At 38.5% G+C, this 21,431-nt stretch overlaps 1 protein-coding gene across 1 annotated transcript in view; it reads right to left on the bottom strand.

Annotated features, from left to right (window-relative positions):
• Positions 1-867: 867 nt before the first annotated feature.
• The window catches only part of LOC122811479 (dual specificity protein phosphatase 8-like), an 80,646-nt gene continuing 60,082 nt past the window's right edge, over positions 868-21,431 (bottom strand). Inside the window, exons 4-7 of the mRNA XM_044083342.1 lie at positions 12,452-12,618; positions 9,066-9,225; positions 3,583-3,706; positions 868-2,896 (exon numbers count right to left, since the gene is read on the bottom strand). Of these exons, the coding sequence (XP_043939277.1) occupies positions 2,029-2,896; positions 3,583-3,706; positions 9,066-9,225; positions 12,452-12,618 (1,319 nt within the window). The 3' untranslated portion in view covers positions 868-2,028. The remainder of the gene's footprint in view (positions 2,897-3,582; positions 3,707-9,065; positions 9,226-12,451; positions 12,619-21,431) is intronic.

Raw genomic sequence — 21,431 nt, 5'->3', positions numbered from 1 at the left:
TAAGGAAATATCAAGGCCTCACATCCTAAGAAAACTTTAAATCACAAATGACATAGCTCCCAGACAGGCCTCTTGCAGTTACAATGCTTTCCCTGATTTTTAACTTCAAAATGACGTCACGAGGACAGAAGGAAGAAGATCATGAACACAAATTACTTCACTGTGTCAAATTTTCAATCCATTTACATTTTTTTTCCTTTTTTTTCTTTTTTCTTTTTTGTTATGTTTTGTTTCTCACAATTTAATGTGAAAAGGACAGAAAAATAATCTACAGCAGGGAAAGGGTTTCCCTGTGTAGCTCAACAATCATATTCCACTTCATTATCCGTGCAAAAAAAGAGAGAGAGGTGAAAGCAATGTCTCGGTGCCAAGAGCAATAGACAATTTTGAGGTATTGTGATGGCAAACTGCACAGGAGTTGTTATAGGTGTGCATTACTAAAATGTTTTAGGATGCAGTCGTTAGTTTGACTGAAACAATTCACAATACCATTCCTAGTAAGTACTTTATTCCCCAAACTATCTTTTACTGATTTTGAAGTCAAAACATAATACAACGATTTTATGTAGGGCTTTCTGAGAAACTCAACACCAGAACCCAAGGGCAGTCTAATACTAAGTTAGAACTTCTAGGTACTTAAAGGGCTTTGATCATTGCAGAACTGATGCTGTCTAGAACAATGTAGCAAACAAAACGTCAATGAGGATAGCAAATCATATGTGAAAATACCTCTCAACTGTACAGATTTTAGCAGAATGTCCAGATTTTTGGTCTGTGTCTCATAAAATTGTGGTATTCTGGAAAATCATTGAGGACTGAAATCAGAAAATAATGGCACACATTTGAGTTTCAGACTTCACATCCTTCAGAAAATTCATGCTAATGCATAACCTTTTATTCTATCCACTTTCTAAGTTTGAAAAACAACAAAGGCAAGGGTTTACTCCAACAAAAACTGGAGTAAACCCCTGCCTTTGTGGTTTTTCAAGTTTGTATTGTGTTTTTCGTTCCACTTTCTAAGTTTGTAAGAGCAATATTTAAAAAGTGTCCCTATTTTTAGGCCTTTGTCCCCCCATTATTTGTGCCTTTGTCCAGATTTCTTGCTCTAACAGGTTGAGAGGTATATGTGTGAAGACAGACTAGGTCATCTGTCTAGATCTCTAATGCAATCAAAAGTAGTAGGCAGATTTAGTGGTACGGAATCATATCTTTTAATTTTAAGGTATCAATCTTTGCTGCTGTCTTTGATTCAAGCTTTGTTTTTTGCAGTCATCAGCAAGTCACAACGTATTGTTCACATCCTAAAATCTGAGAGGAATATCAAAGTAAGAAATGGGCACCCATTGCTTTTGTCAACCTTATAAATTCAATACAACATAGGCAATCTCTTGACAGATTAACAAAATCAGAAAATTCTGATAGTTAACAAATGTAGCTGCTATACACTTCATGGACAACAATATTTGCTGCACAGATTTTATAAATAACAAACATGCTTGCAAATGTAAAAATACAAAAGAAATCACCCCTCTTCCTCCAATGGTCCAGCCACGGTAAAGCAAAAAAAAGCATGAGCTGTTGTACAGTGCTTCATTGTTTTGTTTCTTTTGCAAAATTTTGGCCACCTTAAGTCCTCTCTTCTCTGTCCTTTGCGGCTGGATATAAACCATTCTTCTTGTGGTCATAATGTAAAATAAACGGGAGGGAAGAAATGCTCTTGTAAACATCAGCACTCACTGTTTCAGGTATGCCTTCTGTTTAAATAGACAAAACCTTTCTGACCACAGACTGAGCACCTCTGGCCTGTTCAGAGAACACTTATTGTTTGTAAACACTGTCATCAGTAGAACTCACTTCTTCCAAAGCCAATATTATCATCCCGCAAATGGCTGGCTATTGCCTTGCCTACCAGATGATAATTGTACTGAAAGCTGCACTCATATAAGTATGAAGCAAATGTGCCAAGTCTTACTGCTTTCTTGTACATGTTTAAAAATAAATACAAATGCCTTTAAAACAAAGCAGTTTTTATAAGGGTAGTGGAGAAACAGTTCTCTGAGGATTTACTATGTCTGAATGATTATCCCGACTGAATAAGCCCTGCTGCTTGCAGCTAGGCATACTGAGTACAAATGGTTGCCGTGGTGACTCTTCTGCAACTACTCTTACATGTGTGATCTGGTGATCAGATGTAGTCCTTGTCTGATCTACTTTAGCAGCACAAACTGAAGGGGCAAGCCTGCTGTGGTTACTGCTTGCCTGCATAGTACACCACAACTGCCCACTGGCTTGTTCATCATCCCTGACTGTGGGCAGTTCTGCAGTCTTTGTATTATCTGTGAACATTGAAAAAAGATTAAGTCCAAAGCCAAAGATTCTGTTTCGGAATCCAAACAGCTTGGAGGCAGGACCAGTCTCTGCTGGTTTTGCAGTATGGTAAAAACCAGTGTGCCTGTCCAATACTGTAGAAGAGGATGAAGTATAGACTGATCTGATGTCCAGTGAGAAGGAACGCTTCATGCTAATAGGGTCTGGACTCTGTTCTGAGACCTTTAAACTGCAGAGTTTGTTCTCTAGTGATTTGACTCCTGATGAGCCTTCCTCACAATCCTCAGCCACTTTGCTGCCATCAAGCGCTACCTCCACTTCTGCTGAGTTGTCAGTGTCTTCCACCTTGAAACTTGTCTGCATAAAGTGGCTGGGGCCTCCTACTCCCTTATGCTCCCAGACACACTTATGTTCAGGCGGTCTTCTGTCCAGTAGACTGTATGTGTGTGAGAGCGAGTGTGTTAGGAATGCTGGGGGCAGATTCAGGTCTAAAGTCATTTCATACTCCAGCAGCTGGCCCAGGAAGTTGAAGTTGGGGGATACAGAAGGCCTTCTCTCTTTAACATATCTACAAAAAAAAAAAAAAAAAAATCAGAAAAGACGTCTCATTTATTATGGCTTATACCTACTTCAGAACAGCCCCCATTCCATAATAAAACTGTATGTCTTCTCTCCCCATAATGACATTGTACTGTGCCTTTCATGTTGATATCATACAACTCCTTTTCCAAAAAGAGTACAAATCTGATGGCTTGGCCAACACAGGCTTTCAGTCACACAAACTTTCTGGTCTGTAAATAGCATCTTTTAATTTTCATCAGCAGCTAATGAGACACAGTGTGAAGTGGCACGGGTACTGCAATCATGTTTATTGTAATAGAACTGTTTTGAGGGTTGCATATTCCATTACTGCTATTTTTAGGCTTCTGTAGAATTAAATTTAATAAATATCACAAAATGTCTCTTTTGGTGTGTGACTCCTATGTAGGTAATATTGAAACTGCACCATACATAACAGATGATTTATCTAAGTGTAAAGGTCAAACAGAAAATTTAGGCCATCTAAGACAAAATGTCCAGTTATACTTTTCAGTAGAGTTCTTAAAGGAAAAAAGGAACAGGTACACTAAAATGATTTCAGAGTACTAAAGTTGATGTAATGGAGTTCATTATGATACACAACAGGCAGTTTCAACATAGATTAGTACATATTCAGACTGTAATATAAAGATTATCTATGAGAAACTCCTTTACCTGTAAGCATCATCTAAGGACAGTCCCAGAGTCCTCATGACATAGGCGATTGCTATGGCAGCAGAGCGTGAGATACCAGCCAGGCAGTGAACAAGGACTCTCCCATTTAACAGCTTTGCTTTATCTGCACATTAAACACAAAGATACCCAGTCATCTGCTAGTGAAGGAGAATATAAGAAAGCATGCCCTTAATGTCAATGTACAAACAGCATATATGTTTGCATATGTTAGACGTCATAAGTGTTGTTGAGACATTTCAGTGGGAAAACAGAAGTGAGCAAAAAAAAAATAGCTAGGGTCCAGCTAGACTGTTTGAATTAATTTTCATGGCCAGATATATTTAATCTATGCCTTTTTACATTTATAGCTGTGTTGTGCTGTCACATTTATCAGTGCAAATAGCTGTCCCAGGTACCTTTCATGTGCTTTTCGATCATAATCTACATGCAGTAAATGCAAATGAGACTGCCAGGTATATTTAAGATTATTACTTCCATCTCTGTATTGCAATGTCTGTGGAAGATTTAGCATCTCACATATTATGTCAGGAACAAACCAAAATATGCATTAATTGCTACACTTCCATATTCATCATCCTTCAGCATAATTTTCATTTAAGTCCTGACTCAGAATAACAACATCACAGTATGGCAGTGAAAATTGCACATACTGCATAACTATTATTTAATATGTAAAATTAATTAAGTCAGGAAGTATTTTAAATGCTGTTGATTTTTCTTTCTAACTTTTTGTTCACCATAACCATTGTATTGTATTTGTTTCATTGTCTTCTATAATAGCGATAAAATATCCAAAGAACATGAAAAGAATTATTATAAAGAAGCATTTTGATATATACACTTTCTGCATTGTTCTAAAAACAGACAAAGGTGCATTTATTGGAAGATTTTGTAGAAATAAATAAAAAAGCAACATTTTAAAAACACTGGGATCTTTTGGGATGAAGATTTACTATGTCTAGGTAATACCAAAGAAAAGCTGAAAAAAATAATGATAGAATGATGAAATAGCAGATAAAAGCATAGACTTAAAAAATGCCTTCTGAGTTAAGGCTCTAATACATGTAATAAATACAAATGAAAAAAGTCTGTGGAAGTAATTGTTATAAAGGTGAACAAATCAATAACACAAGGATGAAGTGACAGAAAATAATAGAATGATAAACAAACAAAGCTTTAGTTTGATTCTACTTCATGAAAAAGTATGCCAGTTAAAGTGCACATAATGCAATAATGTATAACCAATGGATGTCAGAAATATACCCTAGAACAGTAACACTGTACTCTCAACTTAAAGGCTGTCATGATATGTAGGTTATTGTATGAAAAATCATTTTTACTAAATAAACAATGTTATGATATATAGGCTATTTTATAAAAATCATCTGTATTAAATAATGCAGTATCGGTTATTTTCACTAACTGATATGATGATGGATTGTTACATAGATTAAGTACGTTTAAAAAAGGAAAATATAGTTAAACTTGGTGTCTACTTGAAATAAAGGAAATATATGACTTAAATAAAACTCCCCAAAACATAAAAGAATCAAACCAGCTAAGATAATTATCAGTAAAAAATAATGATGCACACTTGAATCAATATTGGACAAATGTTAACAGCAAATAAAATGACATTCCTCTTCTCAAAGGAAGAATAAATAACACCTAAAACATCTTAAGGAGTATCTTCTGTTGATTAAATAACTGCATCAGAATCATACCATTGGACTTTCAGATACAAGATCCTGCCCCCGAGCCATACGCAGAGCAGGGTGGTTAATAATACCAAATGTGCTGATGGGATTGAAAAATAAAATGACAGATCATTTATCCTGTTGAGGTCACAGTGGTAATGAGCTGAGCAGGCAGACCACACTTAGCAAAATTCTCCAGTTTATTCTGTGGGACTCCAAGGCATTATCAGGCAAGCTGACTATTATAAGCTTGCCAGCATATAATGAGCCTGATATAGGGAATCCTTCATGTAGAATGTGTCCATTATACCTACCATTCAAGGTGCGCAAACAGTATCAGTACTAGATGCACAAAAATCCTCAGCTGATTCCTCTCAACCCAGAAGACAGTGGTTCTATTCTGAGATCTTCCGGGTTGCTGAACTCACTCTGTCATGGAAACTAAGCATGGTAACCCTGAGAAGGAGACAGATTTTCAGTACTAGAATCTGTATCCTCATCCTTTTGATCACTACTCAAAGGCTTGTGCTCATGCACAAGGACAGTGACATAGACTGATCAATAATTCATCATCAGCGAGCTTTCCACTTTGACTTGGCTCTTCACTTCAACACCACAGCTGCAATCATTGCCCCCATGCACTGGTCAGTCATCCAATCTCTTTTACTCACATTCTTGAAAAGACCAGATACTTAATTGATTCCACCTGGGGAAGCTAGTTCCCATGCACCTGCAGAAAGCAAGCCGTGATTTTCTGGAACAAAGCCATAACAGTGCATGCTAGTGATCAGTCACTTAGAGTTAAGAATAAAACATCATCTTCAGACCTCAGGTGTGCCTTCATATTCTGTCCACACACAGAATAAACTAGATGAGACAAAAGACACCTTTGTTGGAGTTCTACGCCAATCCCAAATGTATCTGACTTAATGTTAAGGCTATAGTCATAAACTTTATTTTGCAAATACAGGATCAGAATGGCTGACAGCAGTGGCCTTGAAACCCCATATTGTTGTAACCTTTCTACAATATATTCTGTGGCACATGGTCATATGCCTTCTTCAGCTACACAGAAGATATGTAGATTCTACTGGAAAACTCTCTCAATCTTTCCAATATGAGTGCAAAGTTTAATAGCTGATCTATTCTTTCCCAGTTAGGAAATAATCCATAATGTTTCTACTGCATTAGGGTATTGACATGAGGATAAACTCTCCCTCCCAGTACCCTGCCCAAATGTTTTTGTAGGGAAGCTGACAAGCATGATTTATTCATAATAGCACCACATCATCATGCCTCCACTTTTGAAAATGGGGTCACAGCCCCAGTTCCCCAACAGAGAAGTACTTTCCCCATTTTGAAATGGCATATAACCATGATATATTAGCAATAACTAAAGTTGTTAATATTTCTTGCTGGATCTCATCCACTATCAAACCTTGCCAGTATAGAAATGTTTAGTTACTGCAGTGACCTCATTTATGTAAATGGGCCCACTCCCACTAGCTGCTTCTGTCACTCTGCCTCTTTATCAGAGGAAGGCATTTCCACTGGGTTAAAGACTTTCTTACATTATCTTCCCTTCCACCTCCTAGTAATGCTCAAAAAAGATTGTTGTTTCTCCACCTCAGCTGAGAACAGTCTGGGTTGTGATTTTCCTCCTCCTCCTGAATTGCTGAAAGATTTGCCAGAAGCTGTTTGAAGCCATTCAAAAGACAGTCTAAATGGGCATGCCAAGCTCCTCTCTTTTTGTACCTATCAGTTATACCCACAGATCCTCCAGCCTGCATTTCACAGAAGTCTTCTTTCTTTAACCTGCTGGTGTTCAGCATTTGGTCTTATGGTTATCACTATGGTAAACACAAACCAGTTTTTAGTTGCAGGTCCTTGATGCTACCTTAACTGCTGAGGTCTTGACTACAGTTGATTAGATCTCCATATCCATTCTCCCACTGTATATAGGAGTGGCTGTTCTGGAGATGGAAGTCAAAGTTCTTCTGTACAGAAGTGTATTTTAAGTGTCCTCAGGGCAGCCTCACAGCATGTTTTGGTTTCAAAGTCTGTCCATTTACAGTCTAATGCATCTGACCCAACTCACCACCAAGTAGTGGTCAGTTAACAGCTCTGTACCTCTCTTGACCCAGCTACACAGAAATGTGGCCTCCTGTCTGACGCAATGATGACAAAGTTATCAGTAACCTTTGATGAAAAGGGCTTTGGTGCAAAGTACTCTCATGAGCACCCTTGTGTTCAAATGCTGTAATTATCATGGATAAGCCATTACAAGCACAGATGGTTATCATGGAAGAGCCATTGCTAGCAAGGATGGTCATCATGAATGAGCCATTAGAAGCACAGATGGTCATCATGGATAAGCCATGACCAGCATGGATGGTCCTCATGGATGAGACATTACCAGCACATAAGGTCATCATAGATGTGTCATTACCAGCATGCAAAGTCATCATGGATGAGCCATGACCAGCACGGATGGTCATCATGAATGAGCCATGACTATCATGGACGGTCATAATGGATAATTCATTAGTAGTACAGATGGTCATCATGGATGAGCCATTACTAGCAGGGATAGTTATCATGGATGAGCCATGACTAGCATGGATGGTCATAATGGATAATCCATTAGTAGCACAGGTGGTCATCATGGATGAGCCATTACTAGCACAGAAGTTCAATAACAATTCTCCACTTGGGGCTCAGGCCAGGAAAGCTACTCCTCTCAGCCTTGCCTCTCCAAGTGTCTCCATCTTATCCGATGTGATTGTTGTATTCCACTAGGATTAAGGACTCACTAGTTGGTGTCATATTAAGCACTACACCCACAACCTCAAAGAAGGTTAAACACTTTAAGCAGATGTTATGTTTGTATAGGCATAAACAACAAAGTTTTTCTTTCTTCAAAGTGCACTTTGAGATGACCCTGTCAGCTACTGGTACAAATGTCAATTGTATAGCTTACTGCATAGAAGAGGCCTCTCCCAAGGGCAATCTTCTGAGTAGGGTGCAGATAATATCCAGCATAATGTTCTCTACATTTAAATATTTCATCATATTAATTCCGTAACTGTGGGCAGTATGAAATTTATACTATACTTGAGTAAATTTAACACCAATATCAAAACTCTTTTTATTAACTCATGTTATGCCCAAGACCAGTATAACAAGAGTAGAAGTTGGATAGCAGCTGCAGTGAAGGAACTTGAACATATAGTAAACACAAAAGGTACCCTGGTCCGGTGAAACAATAAAACGACAGAAAGTAGTCAGGTAAGATGCTTTAATCCAAAAGTAAATACTGTAATCATGAACAAATCAACAAAAAAACATTAACGCCTCCAGTATTACATTTTCGTTTGAAAAGACTTCATTAGATGTGGGCTTTTATTACATTGTATACACAATAAAATGTGAAGGCTGCTGGAAAAACCTCTTAGAAATGGTCGGCAGTTAAAAAACTTTTTAATGTCACTTCAAACCAACATAAACTGCATAAATGCTCCAAATTTACATACGTTTTTGTCTACACCAGTAGACTTCATCATCAGATCGATGATTAAGTCTAGTGGTGTAGACAAAAACGTACGTAAAAATGTAAAAACAAAAATAGAGTCCTGAAACCAGCAAATTTGGGATCTGGACTATTCGAGTATAGAAAAAAGTTGGGAAACAAGCAAACAGATAGTAATTTTTTTTATGCAACATTGGGCATGTGAACCACTTTATAGTATACCATGATCACCTTACCTATGAAATCTACAGCTTTGTTGAGCCATGGCAGAATTTTCTCACAGTAGCTGTCATTAACAGGAATGCGCAGGAAGTGTGTCTCAGGGATGTACGCTGGTTTGGGGCAACTGTTGCTCACATTGAGTACATGGGTGATACCATTCTCAGCCATGACATCCTGGAAGGAAAACAGTCAAAAAGATATAAGATTACAGTGAATTCTTGTCTCTGCATACCTCTAGATCCCTGAATTACAGAAATTTTAAAATTATTATTTTCCACATGATAAGACTAAACCCATTTGAAATATTGCTTCCAGCAGAGAGCTGCAGTAAGGTGTACATTCAATGCAGAACTCTAGGAAGACAGAATCCCCATCATGCGAAACATCACACAGGCAACGTTGGACCAATACATGCTCACACACACACACACAAACACACACATCTCTGCAAAAGCAGCATCCCAAAGGGAGATGGTGCTATACATTTTAGGGAATTGAAAATGAAGAACTCTCTCAACTGAAATAAGCTGGGAACTAAAATAGGTTTAGTGTGTGTGTGTGTGTGTGTGTGTGTTTTTGTGTGCGTAATGGAATAGCTGTATTATGAGCATTTAAAAGCAAATCATTTAACACTCTGAAATAATCAAGGTGTTTCCACATACTGCTACGTGCAGAATCCCACAGGCCAGAGTAAATCCAAGCCCTCAAGCCATCTAGTAATGATCAGCTCACTCAGCTGTTTGGGAAACCAAGTTCCTCATAGTGCCCCACAGCATTGTGGATAACTGTAATGAACCACAAAAATAATACAAGGTTCTGCTAAGAGTAACCACAACGTGTGAGAACTAATTGATTTGTTTCACAACAACTACATGTCATCTGGAAGTGGTGAAAAGATGGATTAGTCTTTCAATGGCAATATCTACAGAACTACAGTAGAATGTCTGTGTGCATTCTGTGGCAGGAGATTTGTGAGTTAGGCACTCCTAAAAATGGAGAACATTGATATCTGTGCAGTAACTGAGACCTGGTTCAAGGCTCTAGAGAGCACCCCTGCAATACCAGGCTGCAACTCTTACCACACCTTTTGGCCACCAAACCAAGACCAAAGCACTAAAGGCGGAGGAGTGTCCACATTCACAATATTAAGAAGACAGACAAGGCTTTGTGATGGTCTATGCAGTTTTTACAATTTGGACTCTTGATTTATTTATTTATTTTTTGTGGTAAGGAAGTCTTGTGGTCATTCAAACTGTGGCAAGTGTTTGGACAGGTACATACAAAAAGAGGAATTATTCTCAATGATTGGCCTAATGAGTGCCAAGTGCAGAGGAACAATAACATCCCTGGATCTGGATGCCATACCCTTTTGTATAAGCTTTGTGATGAAAAAGACTTCCTTACAACAGTGGCTACATGATGGTCAAAGTACAGTGCACTGACAATACAGGTTCCCAGATCTTTAACTACGGGATCAGTTTTCAAGGAGTTGATGTCAATGTGGTACTTACTATGGGAGTCATCCTTGCCAAAGGATATAATTATACATTTCTTGGCATTTAGTTTCAGTCCATGGTTTTGGCACAAACTTTTTGTCTGAACAAACTCTCTTGTAGGATTATGGTGTCCTGTGGTGGGCTTATGATGGCACCAAATTTACAGTCATCTGTAAACTTGGTCAGTTGCAATCCTGTAACATTATCTTTGACCTCTGAGAATTAAATGCCAAAGAGAAGTAACCCAAGGACTGAACCCTGGGGAAGGTCACTGAGGCAGTGGACAAGGAAAATCAGTACACATTGCCTGTCTGGACAATGCAATGGCATTTGGCACCATCCCACACTCAGGCATCATTGATAAACTCTCCCAGCTAAATGCTAACCCCTGTGTAACTTATTGGTTAGCAAATGGCTCACAAATAGAACAGAGGAAGTAGAGAAATTCCCCTGGGTTCAGTCCTTGGGTTACTTCTCTTTGGCATTTAATTCTCAGAGGTCAAAGATAATGTTACAGGATTGCAACTGACCAAGTTTACAGATGACTGTAAAATTGGTGCCATCATAGCCCCACCACAGGACACCATAATCCTACAAGAGAGTTTGTTCAGACAAAAAGTTTGTGCCAAAACCATGGACTGAAACTAAATGCCAAGAAATATATAATTATATCCTTTGGCAAGGATGACTCCCATAGTAAGTATCACATTGACATCAACTCCTTGAAAACTGATCATGTAGTTAATGATCTGGGAACCTGTATTGTCAGTGCACTGTACTTTGACCATCATGTATCCACTGTTGTAAGGAAGTATTTTCATCACAAAGCTTATACAAAAGGGTATGGCATCCAGATCCAGGGATGTTATTGTTCCTCTGCACTTGGCACTCATTAGGCCAATCATTGAGAATAATTCCTCTTTTTGTATGTACCTGTCCAAACACTTGCCACAGCTTGAATGACCACAACACTTCCTTACCACAAAAAATAAATAAATCAAGAGTCCAAATTGTAAAAACTGCATAGACCATCTCAAAGCCTTGTCTGTCTTCTTAACCTTGTATAGGCTACTGAGAGGCAACCTCTGCCTCATATATAGAACCTCAGCAGATCCTGTTGTGTCAGACCTGTTAGTTATTCAGAAGTTCATTTGTGTCAGAATGAACCACTTAAGAGACCTTGATCTTTTTTTGAAAAATTAGCAGAACAAGCCAGAGTGATAAGTTTGTGTCACAGTGTATTCTGCTTTTATGGAACCGCTTTCTCCAACACATAAAGCAGAGTACTTCCCATACTTTATTCAAAGATAACATGGATGAATTGATAGGTAACAACAAATTCACCCCAGTTTGCCACAAATGGCCCTCATGGATAGGGGAAACATACAAGTAACTAGCATATACTTGTATGGATCAACAAAAACCATCAAGCACAATGCAAGTCTACTGTAGCCCCACTACTTAATATTCTCACTGCAAGGCTGTACATCTTTATGAGGAAAGCATTCCCTCTCTCTTAAGGATATATAGCCTAAATCCTGTCTATATATCTGTGTATAATATATGTGATGTGTACGTCCACATGCCCGCACATGTTAGACACACACACACACACACACACACACACACACACACACACACACACGCACTAGTGTACCATAATGATAAGGAGTCTTGCAAGTTTTCCCCAATTTATAATTTACAATTAAGTAAATTATATGTAATAATTTATACAGCAGATGCATTAACAGAAAATAATAGAACTGTTGTACAGAATTTTAAAACAACTGCATTCACTGGCACAGCAAACATGCATGGATAGGAAACACAGAGTCAGTTACATCAAGTGCGGGTTAGTATGCCATGCTAAGTTAAGCATTTGGACTGCAAACTGTTTGCGGTACCTTATTTAGCACATCATTCTGTGATCCCAGGTATAGGTAAGGAAAAATTCGTGTCAGTGCAATATTTGCTGTGGAAAGGCAGGGCTGAGAGATGCTAGACTGGAACACAATGGCTGACTTCCCCTCACACAGATTTGGATATTGGGAAGAAAATGCACCAAAGCCACCTAGAACACATCAGCAGAAAATAGATATATGTAATTACTTGCATTTTAATTTAATTTATTTTTAAAATCTCATAAATATTAATTACTATATTTCTACAGCTTTATCACAGATACCTGTGGTTCAGAATTATGGTCTTAGTCACTTTATAGTACTTCTGCAAGCTAAGTGAATGTTCACTTTAAAGATGAAAGTTATGGTTAAACTGCAATGTTATAGTGGAATCACTTCTAATGAGGTACTGAACAGAAAACTATGATTCTCAATGCCTGTCTCTGTTTCCTTGTTATAGTATTAAAAAGATACAAGAACTATACTTCAGCTTAAGTTGCAAATAGTTACAATAATTAGAGTATTGTTTTGGAAAATAATAATGTAAACTTTACTTATGTTAGATTTCTAGAGTTATGCTAAAATTCATGTTTGTTGACCTTACTCTCTACATTTGGGAAGGATGGTTAAGCTGAAGATCACTGCAACAAACAGGTGGGCTTAATGGACTTTTGGTCTTCCTCTGCTGGCTTGTTTACAAGTTGTTTTGTAATACAGCACTTGGCTATATCTCATGCAGCAGAATACCCATAGGAACTGATTATCTGGAAGGTAAGTGTAAGCCAGGGATGTGAAGTATGCCTTCCTTAATTTAAATTTTAACCAGATTACGAGAAAACATACTGTTAGTACTAGTTATGTAGATACAAGACTATCAAGTCTAGCATCTATCCAGATGAGTGTAATAAAAATACCATCCCCAACACACAGCCAAATACATTTCTGATACTGACAGCACAGACTTAGCAGTGCCCTCTGTATTTTTTTTTTTTTTATCTGTGTCTTTCTGCTTGGTCCTCCTATCAACAAGACAACTCATTTTCCCATCCATCTTTTGTAACTTCCCATGCCCTGGTTGTGAAACTTCGTAATTCTTTTGTACAGTAAGGAACTGTCTCCTGACGGACAACTCTTCATAGATCCTTTTCCTGTGTCTGGACACTGAAAAGGTCAGTGCAGTTTGCCTGCTTTGAGTCTCTTTTTAGAAAATGATGACACACCAATCTAGGAATACCCCTAACCTCTCTTTCCTGTTCACTTTAAACAGTTTCCTTCATGTGGAACTATAGGTCTTCGTCATATAATTCCTTTCCTACATCCATGTGAAGTGACCTTCTTCTTGCCTTAGCCCCTGTAAAGGGAATGAGACTGTTTATTTCCGATGAACAAATAAATATGTCATGTGAAATTTTTAGTGTTAGAATTGCCGCTGTACAGTTTCTGTAACATTGTTACTTTCCTCTCTGTTTTTGGTATGTACAGCTTACTCTGATCTCTTTTTTTTTCTTCTTTGTGAATTATTTCACTCAGGCTATACCTGCAAATGGTCAGTGATAATTGTGCCACCTTTGTAAACAAATATAAAGTAAAAATAAATGCAGTGCTTTTGTTGATTTACTTTTCCTCAGAATGGCACTTAGTTTCAACAATATACATTATTCCACTGCGTACACAAAGTCTAAAAAAATATTGCAATTTAATTAATGTTTGGAGACAGATACATCCAAATAACTAAATATTTTCAGATCTGTATCAGTTGCAAGAAACATATTTAATCAAAATATGAATTGATCAAAAATAGAATGACTGACTTGCTTTGCAGACTGGACTATTTTTCTGTTGGGACAAGCCCCCTTCACACATCCATGCAGGGAGGGGGCTATAGATCCTTAGATTTTAATACATTCCCTTATGAGATTGCTGCATATCATGGCAAGGTCCAAACTGGAAATACAGCAACCCTATTCAAACAATAATTCTTTCAGTAAAGTTGTACTTTCTGAACATTCGGCCATCTTGCATCAAATGGGATACCCATATTTTCAGCTGCACCTACAGGTACGGTTTGCATAGTATAACTCATTCATTTTTGTTAATTTCATTTTTGATTATTCTGTCCATGTCTTTTTACTAGGAAGTTTCTGTGCCATAAATGACATCTTCCCAAAAACTTGTTATGCAGTATCACATTTTTAACACATTCACCTTGATTTTCTTAAAGTTCTAGAATGATATGTTTAGAAAACACTGACCAGGAACACTATTCAACAGGATTTTGTACATGTAAATCATTTTCATCTAAACTGTCTGCTCACCAAAACTTCCTGAGGCAACAAAAACAGATATATAAACATTGCTCAAATCAGAGGTACATAAGTTATGACAGAAAATGTTGACTTTCATTTATGTTCTAGTCATAAAAAGTGGTTCCACATTATGGCTTTGACAGCCCTGTGATGCAAGAGCATGATCTCAGTACTTAACATAGTCATTAATTCTAAGCACACATAAAAACTTAGAAAACGATCTGCAAAGAAAGCAGTTAAGACTCATCAGTGCTGCAGGAATGAAGCCAAGAAACAGTGGTTTTTGAAAGCATGGGAGTCCCCACAGGCTCAGATTCAGCTCTCGGCTCCATCTACTTTTGGCAGCTTACCAGCATGAACAAAGTGCTTGTGGGGCAGGCAGTTTTTTTATAACTCAAGATCCATACAATACACTTAAAGATTCCATTAAATGTTCTATCACTTCCATTCATCTCCAGTCATTCATTCATCTATATTTTATTTTCGCAGTACAGTATGAAAGGCTTCAATGCAGTATCATCTTTTATGCAGATCTGAATGACAGGCATTTCAGAATTTTTTTGATTGTTTTTAGCAGAAGCTACTGCAAACAAACTACTGCCTCTGCAGTTACAATCAGCAACCTTGACCTACCCCTTTTCTCTTCTTGCATAACTGATAATAAGTTATTGGAGTATTCCCATAAAACAGGTCCTGTTCGGTTTCAGTATGATGTATTATGCAATGGGTAGAATATGGCTGTGATGTCTATTCTCTGGCAGATATTAAATTTATTAAACATTTGTGAATATATATATATATATATATATATATATATATATATATATATATATATAGAGAGAGAGAGAGATATATGAAATGCACATAATAATGTGATCTGAATTCAGTCTATTCAGTTCACTCAACTGCAGTACACAATCATTCCTATGGAGCTTGAAAACACAGATGGCATGTCTGACTAAGTAATAATAAATGCTTTCCCTACTCCTTAATGGGAGAGAAGCTCTTGTGTCCCACTGCCCCCTCTGCAGTCTGTTTACAGGCTCTCATTTTGCAGCAATTACATTTTTAAATCCATCTCACAAGCAGGTGAACAGGCTGATGCAGGAGATGCAAGCTATGTCTTCCTTCTTCCTTACGTAGTTATAGTTTCACATTGTCTCCTCTAAAGAAGCCATACAAAGGTCTTACATGACTAGCCTGTAGCTGGTGTTTGCATGTAATCACCATGTGATCACTGATTTTAGCAGTACGCTTATCACATAATGGTCATAGATCCATCTTCCACTTTGGTAATTCACAAGAAAGTATATCATCAAACCTCAACACTTATTGTAACAGAAGATTATGTTTTAATCAATCATATAACAAAGTATATATATATATATATATATATATATATATATATATATATATATATGGATTCACTTCAGAAGCTCGAAATACTGAAATCTCGAATTTCAGTATCTCGAGCCCAAGAAGTCGAATCCACAAAACAACAAAAACTAAAAATCACAAAATTCAAAACCTCGAATACCGGAGGTTTTGAATTTTGCGGTTTTACTACACACACACACACACACACAGACACACAAGTAAACACACAGACACACACACCATCCACCATACAAACAGAAAGAGTCACTGAACTACATGTAAGCAGGGGGGCAAGCCCCTGTGCACCCCCCACACCCACCCCTACTTAAATATTCTCACTCAGAGGTCGCACTACATACAAACAGACACAAAACACCACCACACAAGCTACTTTCTCTTCGCACTCACACACATCACAGCAACAAAACACACTGACACACACAAGAGCCCCTACCCTAACCCCTTAACACACACACACTTACCTGAATAAATGACCATAGCGGAATTTTAGAAGCGCAAAATTCAAAACCTCCGGTATTTGAGGTTTTGAATTTCATGCTTCTAAACTTTTGCTATTATGTGGATTCGGCTTCTTGGGCTCTAAATACTGAAATTCGAGAGTTCAGTATTTCGAGCTTCTGAATGGAATCCATATATATATACATATATATATATATATATATATATATGTGTGTGTGTGTGTGTGTGTGTGTGTGTGTGTGTGTATAAAACCAGAGATTCAAGTCTGTTACGTGCTTTGCAGACATACTGCACCTTTGGATTTTGGTTTAATAGAAGGCATAAAGCCCAATAGTGGAACTGGTGAATGACTTCCAAGATAGCTACACACTTACCAACAGCTTACCTTCAGCTCTTCTAGTATGAAAAGAAAAACTGAGAAATAAGGTGTCAGTGAAACTCTTTTTAAGTAAAATGTAGTTACTGGTTAGTGAGTATGGTGCCCGGGTGCAAAAGAATTTGGAAAACCTGAAAGAAGATCAACCAGAAAAGGTGAAGAAAAAAAATTGCCGGGGAATGATTCTGCAGCTGTTCAGCAGAGAAGCAGTTTAAACTTCAGCTTTGGTTCAAGAAATGGCTTTCATTAATTTATAGGAAAAATAAATAAAATGTACTCAGAGTTGATTAAAATAAAAGAAACAATGAAGGATTATAGTAACTCAAATAAAAAGCTAAAAAATAGTAGAAAATTTAACTAGCTGTTCAAATAAACTGACAAAATTGCAAAAATCATAGTCTGAAATGAAGACAAAAATTGTTGAGTATGAGGCTTCTCAAGAAGTACTGTTTCAAAAAAGTTAGAAGACAGAGCACACAGAAAAAAATGATATTTTCTTCTGTATGAGAGCAACTGGAAGGAACAGACTTATTAATTTTATGAAAGCACAAATAAACAACTGGACTGGTGTTCCAAAGCAGAGCTTGTTAAATGAAAGGGCACATTGAGTGTATGCCCCAAACCTGGCTATGAGAAAGCAGCCAAGCCTTATATTAGTAAAGATGGAATCATACCAGCAAAAAGAGTTGATCCTGAAAAAAACTGTGGCATAAGGGCAAAGTATTAAAAATTGGAGACAGCAGAGTGCTTGTAGAAAATAATTATTCATTGTACACCAGGCAGAAGAGAAATATATTTATCCTAGCAGTCAGGGAATGTTGAGAGGCAGTTGAGCAACTCGGCTGCTGTTTCCAGTTGTCTTGTCTTCAGAGTATTTTTCTTGGTGGACCAAAAACCTTTTTGATGCAGAAGAGAAAATAAAAAAGTTTATCCAACCAAAAGTATGTTAACAGATAGAAGGGGACTCTGCTTCTCATTCTCTGACTGCAAAGCTCATAGAGACTTTACAAATGAAACATTTTCCAGTGTTCTAAAGGAAATCACTTGAGAGAGAGAAAAAAAGCACATGGGTTGACTAGAGGAATCAAGTACCTTGTACTTAAACCAGAGTCTGGTGGTGGGAGATTTAGATGAACAGGAAGAAGACCAGCAACACTGAGATTAGGTAATAAATGGGAGACTACAAAGCATCAATCACATTTGTGAAATATTGCTTTGCAAGAAAAAGTGGTTAAAGGCTGGACTTTTGTTGACTTTGTTAAACTTGTGGATGGACTGCAAAGCATATAATGTACTTTGTTATTAATGTTTCAATGCCACCAAAAGGGGAAAAAGTAACTGTAAGTAAAACAGCTTTTGTTCTTATAGGTTCATAGGTTCATAGATAGGTACTAGGCTATCGGCCCTAGGGCCTATACAAGCCCAGCCAAAAAGGTACCCTGGCTTTTGCCACCCAAGAAAATTAGTTTCTTGTGCCACTGTCCAGCAGAGCCACAGAAGTGATCCCCAGGATGAATTTCCTATTTCCCATCCAATCATCAAGATTTTTCTTGAAGAGTATTAATGAGGAGCTTTGTTTAATTTAGATAGGTAGTTCATTCCAGAGTATGGGAAGTCTCTGGGACAAGAATCTATCCATCTGGCATGTTCTGTTTATTGTGGTAACAAGGTTTAGGTCCCTAGAGCATGTAGCTCGGAGGGCTTGGGACTTCTTTAAGTGGAGCATGTCCAACAGCTCTGGGTTTGACATAGCTTTGTATGTTAGGCAGAGATCATCTCTGAGTACGCGATATGAGATGGCGTAAAGCTGGAGTTTTTTGAGACGGTCTGCGTAGGGCATCTGTTTGAGGCTGGTAATCCTCCTTGTGAGGTATTTCTGCGGCCTTTCAAGTTGTTGTAGATGTCTTGTGAGGTGCATACCAAAAGGGGCACTGTACTCTATAATGGGTCCAATGAGTGATGAGTAGAGGGGAACAATGACCTCTTTTTTTCTGGATGAGAAACCTTTTGTGATGAGGTGTGCCATGTAGAAGGATTTCCTGACTACTGTGGCAATGTGATTATCAAAGGAGAGACTACTGTCCACCTGTGTCCCAAGGTCTCTTATCACAATTTCAGTGTTAAGTATACCATCGCCTATGTGGTAGTTCATGGGTACAGAGTTTTTACCAAAGTGGATGACAATGCACTCTTTGGCATTGAGCTTGAGGTCATGGCTTTGACACCAGGCATCTGTCTCAGTGAGGCCCTTTTGTAGGATGTCCACATCATTAGGAGTTTTGATTATGGCTACTAGTTTGCAGTCATCTGTGAACTTCATTAGCCAAAGACCTTCTGTGTTAGCCTGTACTTCAGAGAAGTAGATACCAAACAGGAGAGGACCCAGGACTGAACCCTGTGGTACTCCACTTGTCACTGGTCTGGTCAGAATTGGAGTCTGCTACTTTCACAGTGTGGGTTCTGTCAGTGAGCCAGTTGGCAACCCATCTTGTGACATAGGGATTTATACCTAGTTTAGTGAGTTTATCTATAATTGCAGAGTGGGGGATGGTGTCGAAAGCCTTGGCAAGATCTAGATAGGCTGTGTGAACCACCTTACCCTCGTCTACAGCTTTGGTGACTGCTTCAAAGAAGTCTATCAGGTTTAGGAGACATGATCTGCCTTTTACAAACCCAAACTGGGTGGGGTCCAGAGTTTAGAGATTACCAATGTCTTTGTTTATAAGTTCCATGATGATACATTCCATGGCCTTGCAGACCAGGCTCATCAGGCTAATGGGGGCGGTAGTTCCCGGGGTCCGTGGTGGCTCCCCCCTTGTAGACTGGGATAACCGTCGCTGTGTGCCATTCAGCGGGCACAAAGCCTGAGGTGAGGCTATGATTGAACATGGTACTTAGGTGGGGTGCCAGTTTGTTCTGTAGTTCATGTAGAACGCAGCCTGGGATGTTGTCTAGTACCATGGATGCTGTGTTCCTAGCTTTGGAGAGTGTGTTTGTTTACCTGTGCAGCCATGATTACAGGAACTTTGCATTCTTCCGGTATAGTGATGGGCTCTGTAGGGGGTGAGGGGAGAGGGGGTAAAGTTAGCACTGAACCTACCTGCCAGGATGTTGGCAATATCAGTTGGGTCTGTATATTTAGTGCCATTGTGCTGTAACTCAGAGCAGATCTGAGTGTTGCCATTGAGATTCTTGACATAGATATAGAATGCTTTGTGGTTGTCTTTAGAATCAGTGGCAATTTTGTTTTCGTAACTAGCTTTGGAGGATTGTATCAGGGATCGCAGCTTCTTACTGAGGCTGACCAGGTAGCTCCTTCACTCATGGGATTTTACTCTCTTTTGCAACAGTTTCTTCCTTCTGATGTACAGTTTGTTTATGGCATGGGACCACCAGATTGGCTTCCTTTTTTAGAGGATAGCGTCTTGGCTCTGTTTGGGATAGCACGATCCATACACTCATGTAAGTGCTTATAAAGTGCAATTGTGTAGGATTCAGTAGTTGTTACTGTTTTGTCCATCTGCATGGGTGTCATGAAGTTCACCACTTCTGTCTTAAGAAGCATGAAGTTGGTTTTCGAGAATTTTTTTACAGTGGTTTCCTTAATGGGGGGTGGGGGGGTGGGGGCAGGATGTGGCTATCTAGGGCATGGGCGGCTCGTGGCATCGGGCTGCCGGACTGCAGCCCCCTCAGCTAAAAGCTGAGTTGTTTATTTAGTTTTTTTTATGTTAAAAAAATAAAATAAAATCTGATTTTGTACTGTGAATTCTTAAATTTCGAGTCCGCGACTCGAAATTACGCGCATGCGCATTGCGCGCTTCAAACGCAACAGCGTTTTTTTTTTTTTTTCTAAATTCTTGCTGGGTTGCTGCAATGTTTACATTGCAGCCCGGAGAAGCAAAGAAGGCATCATTCTGATGCCCAGAACTTCCCAGAAATCTATGCGGTTGACTCACAAACCACATAGATATGGAAGGGGCTCAGACTGCGACGTCCGCAGGCACGTCATGACGTGCTTGCTGGGCAAATGCTGCTGATTGGTTCTCGCTCTCTTCCCGGGCTTTATGTGCTGGGAAAAGAGCGAGAATCATTCAGTCGGTTTTCGGCATTGGAATTGGACCATTGATCTTTCCCTTGTGTCTGTTTAAAACTTAAAACATTTTTTTTTTTGGCAATTTGGCTCAAGACAGTTTAGTTTAGTTACAGGAGAAAATTATTTTATTTTATTAGACGACTAGTCAGTCTGTGGTGGACCGGGTGGAACCGTGGATTTTATTGCTGCTAGTGCCAGTGGAATCAGGAATCAACGACAACAGGTGAGTTAATTTTATATTTTTACATATTATTGCATTAAAAACGGTATTTAGGAGATCTGTGAGGAGTTATGGTTTCTGCCATACTGTTAAGTTAATGTTTTAGAGTTATTAGTTGCATTGTCTATAAA

Source organism: Protopterus annectens, chromosome 9.part0 (genome assembly GCF_019279795.1).
Source record: "Protopterus annectens isolate FY-2018-M chromosome 9.part0, PAN1.0, whole genome shotgun sequence".
Classification (NCBI taxonomy): domain Eukaryota; kingdom Metazoa; phylum Chordata; order Ceratodontiformes; family Protopteridae; genus Protopterus; species Protopterus annectens.
This window is presented reverse-complemented; position numbering and strand designations above follow the sequence as displayed.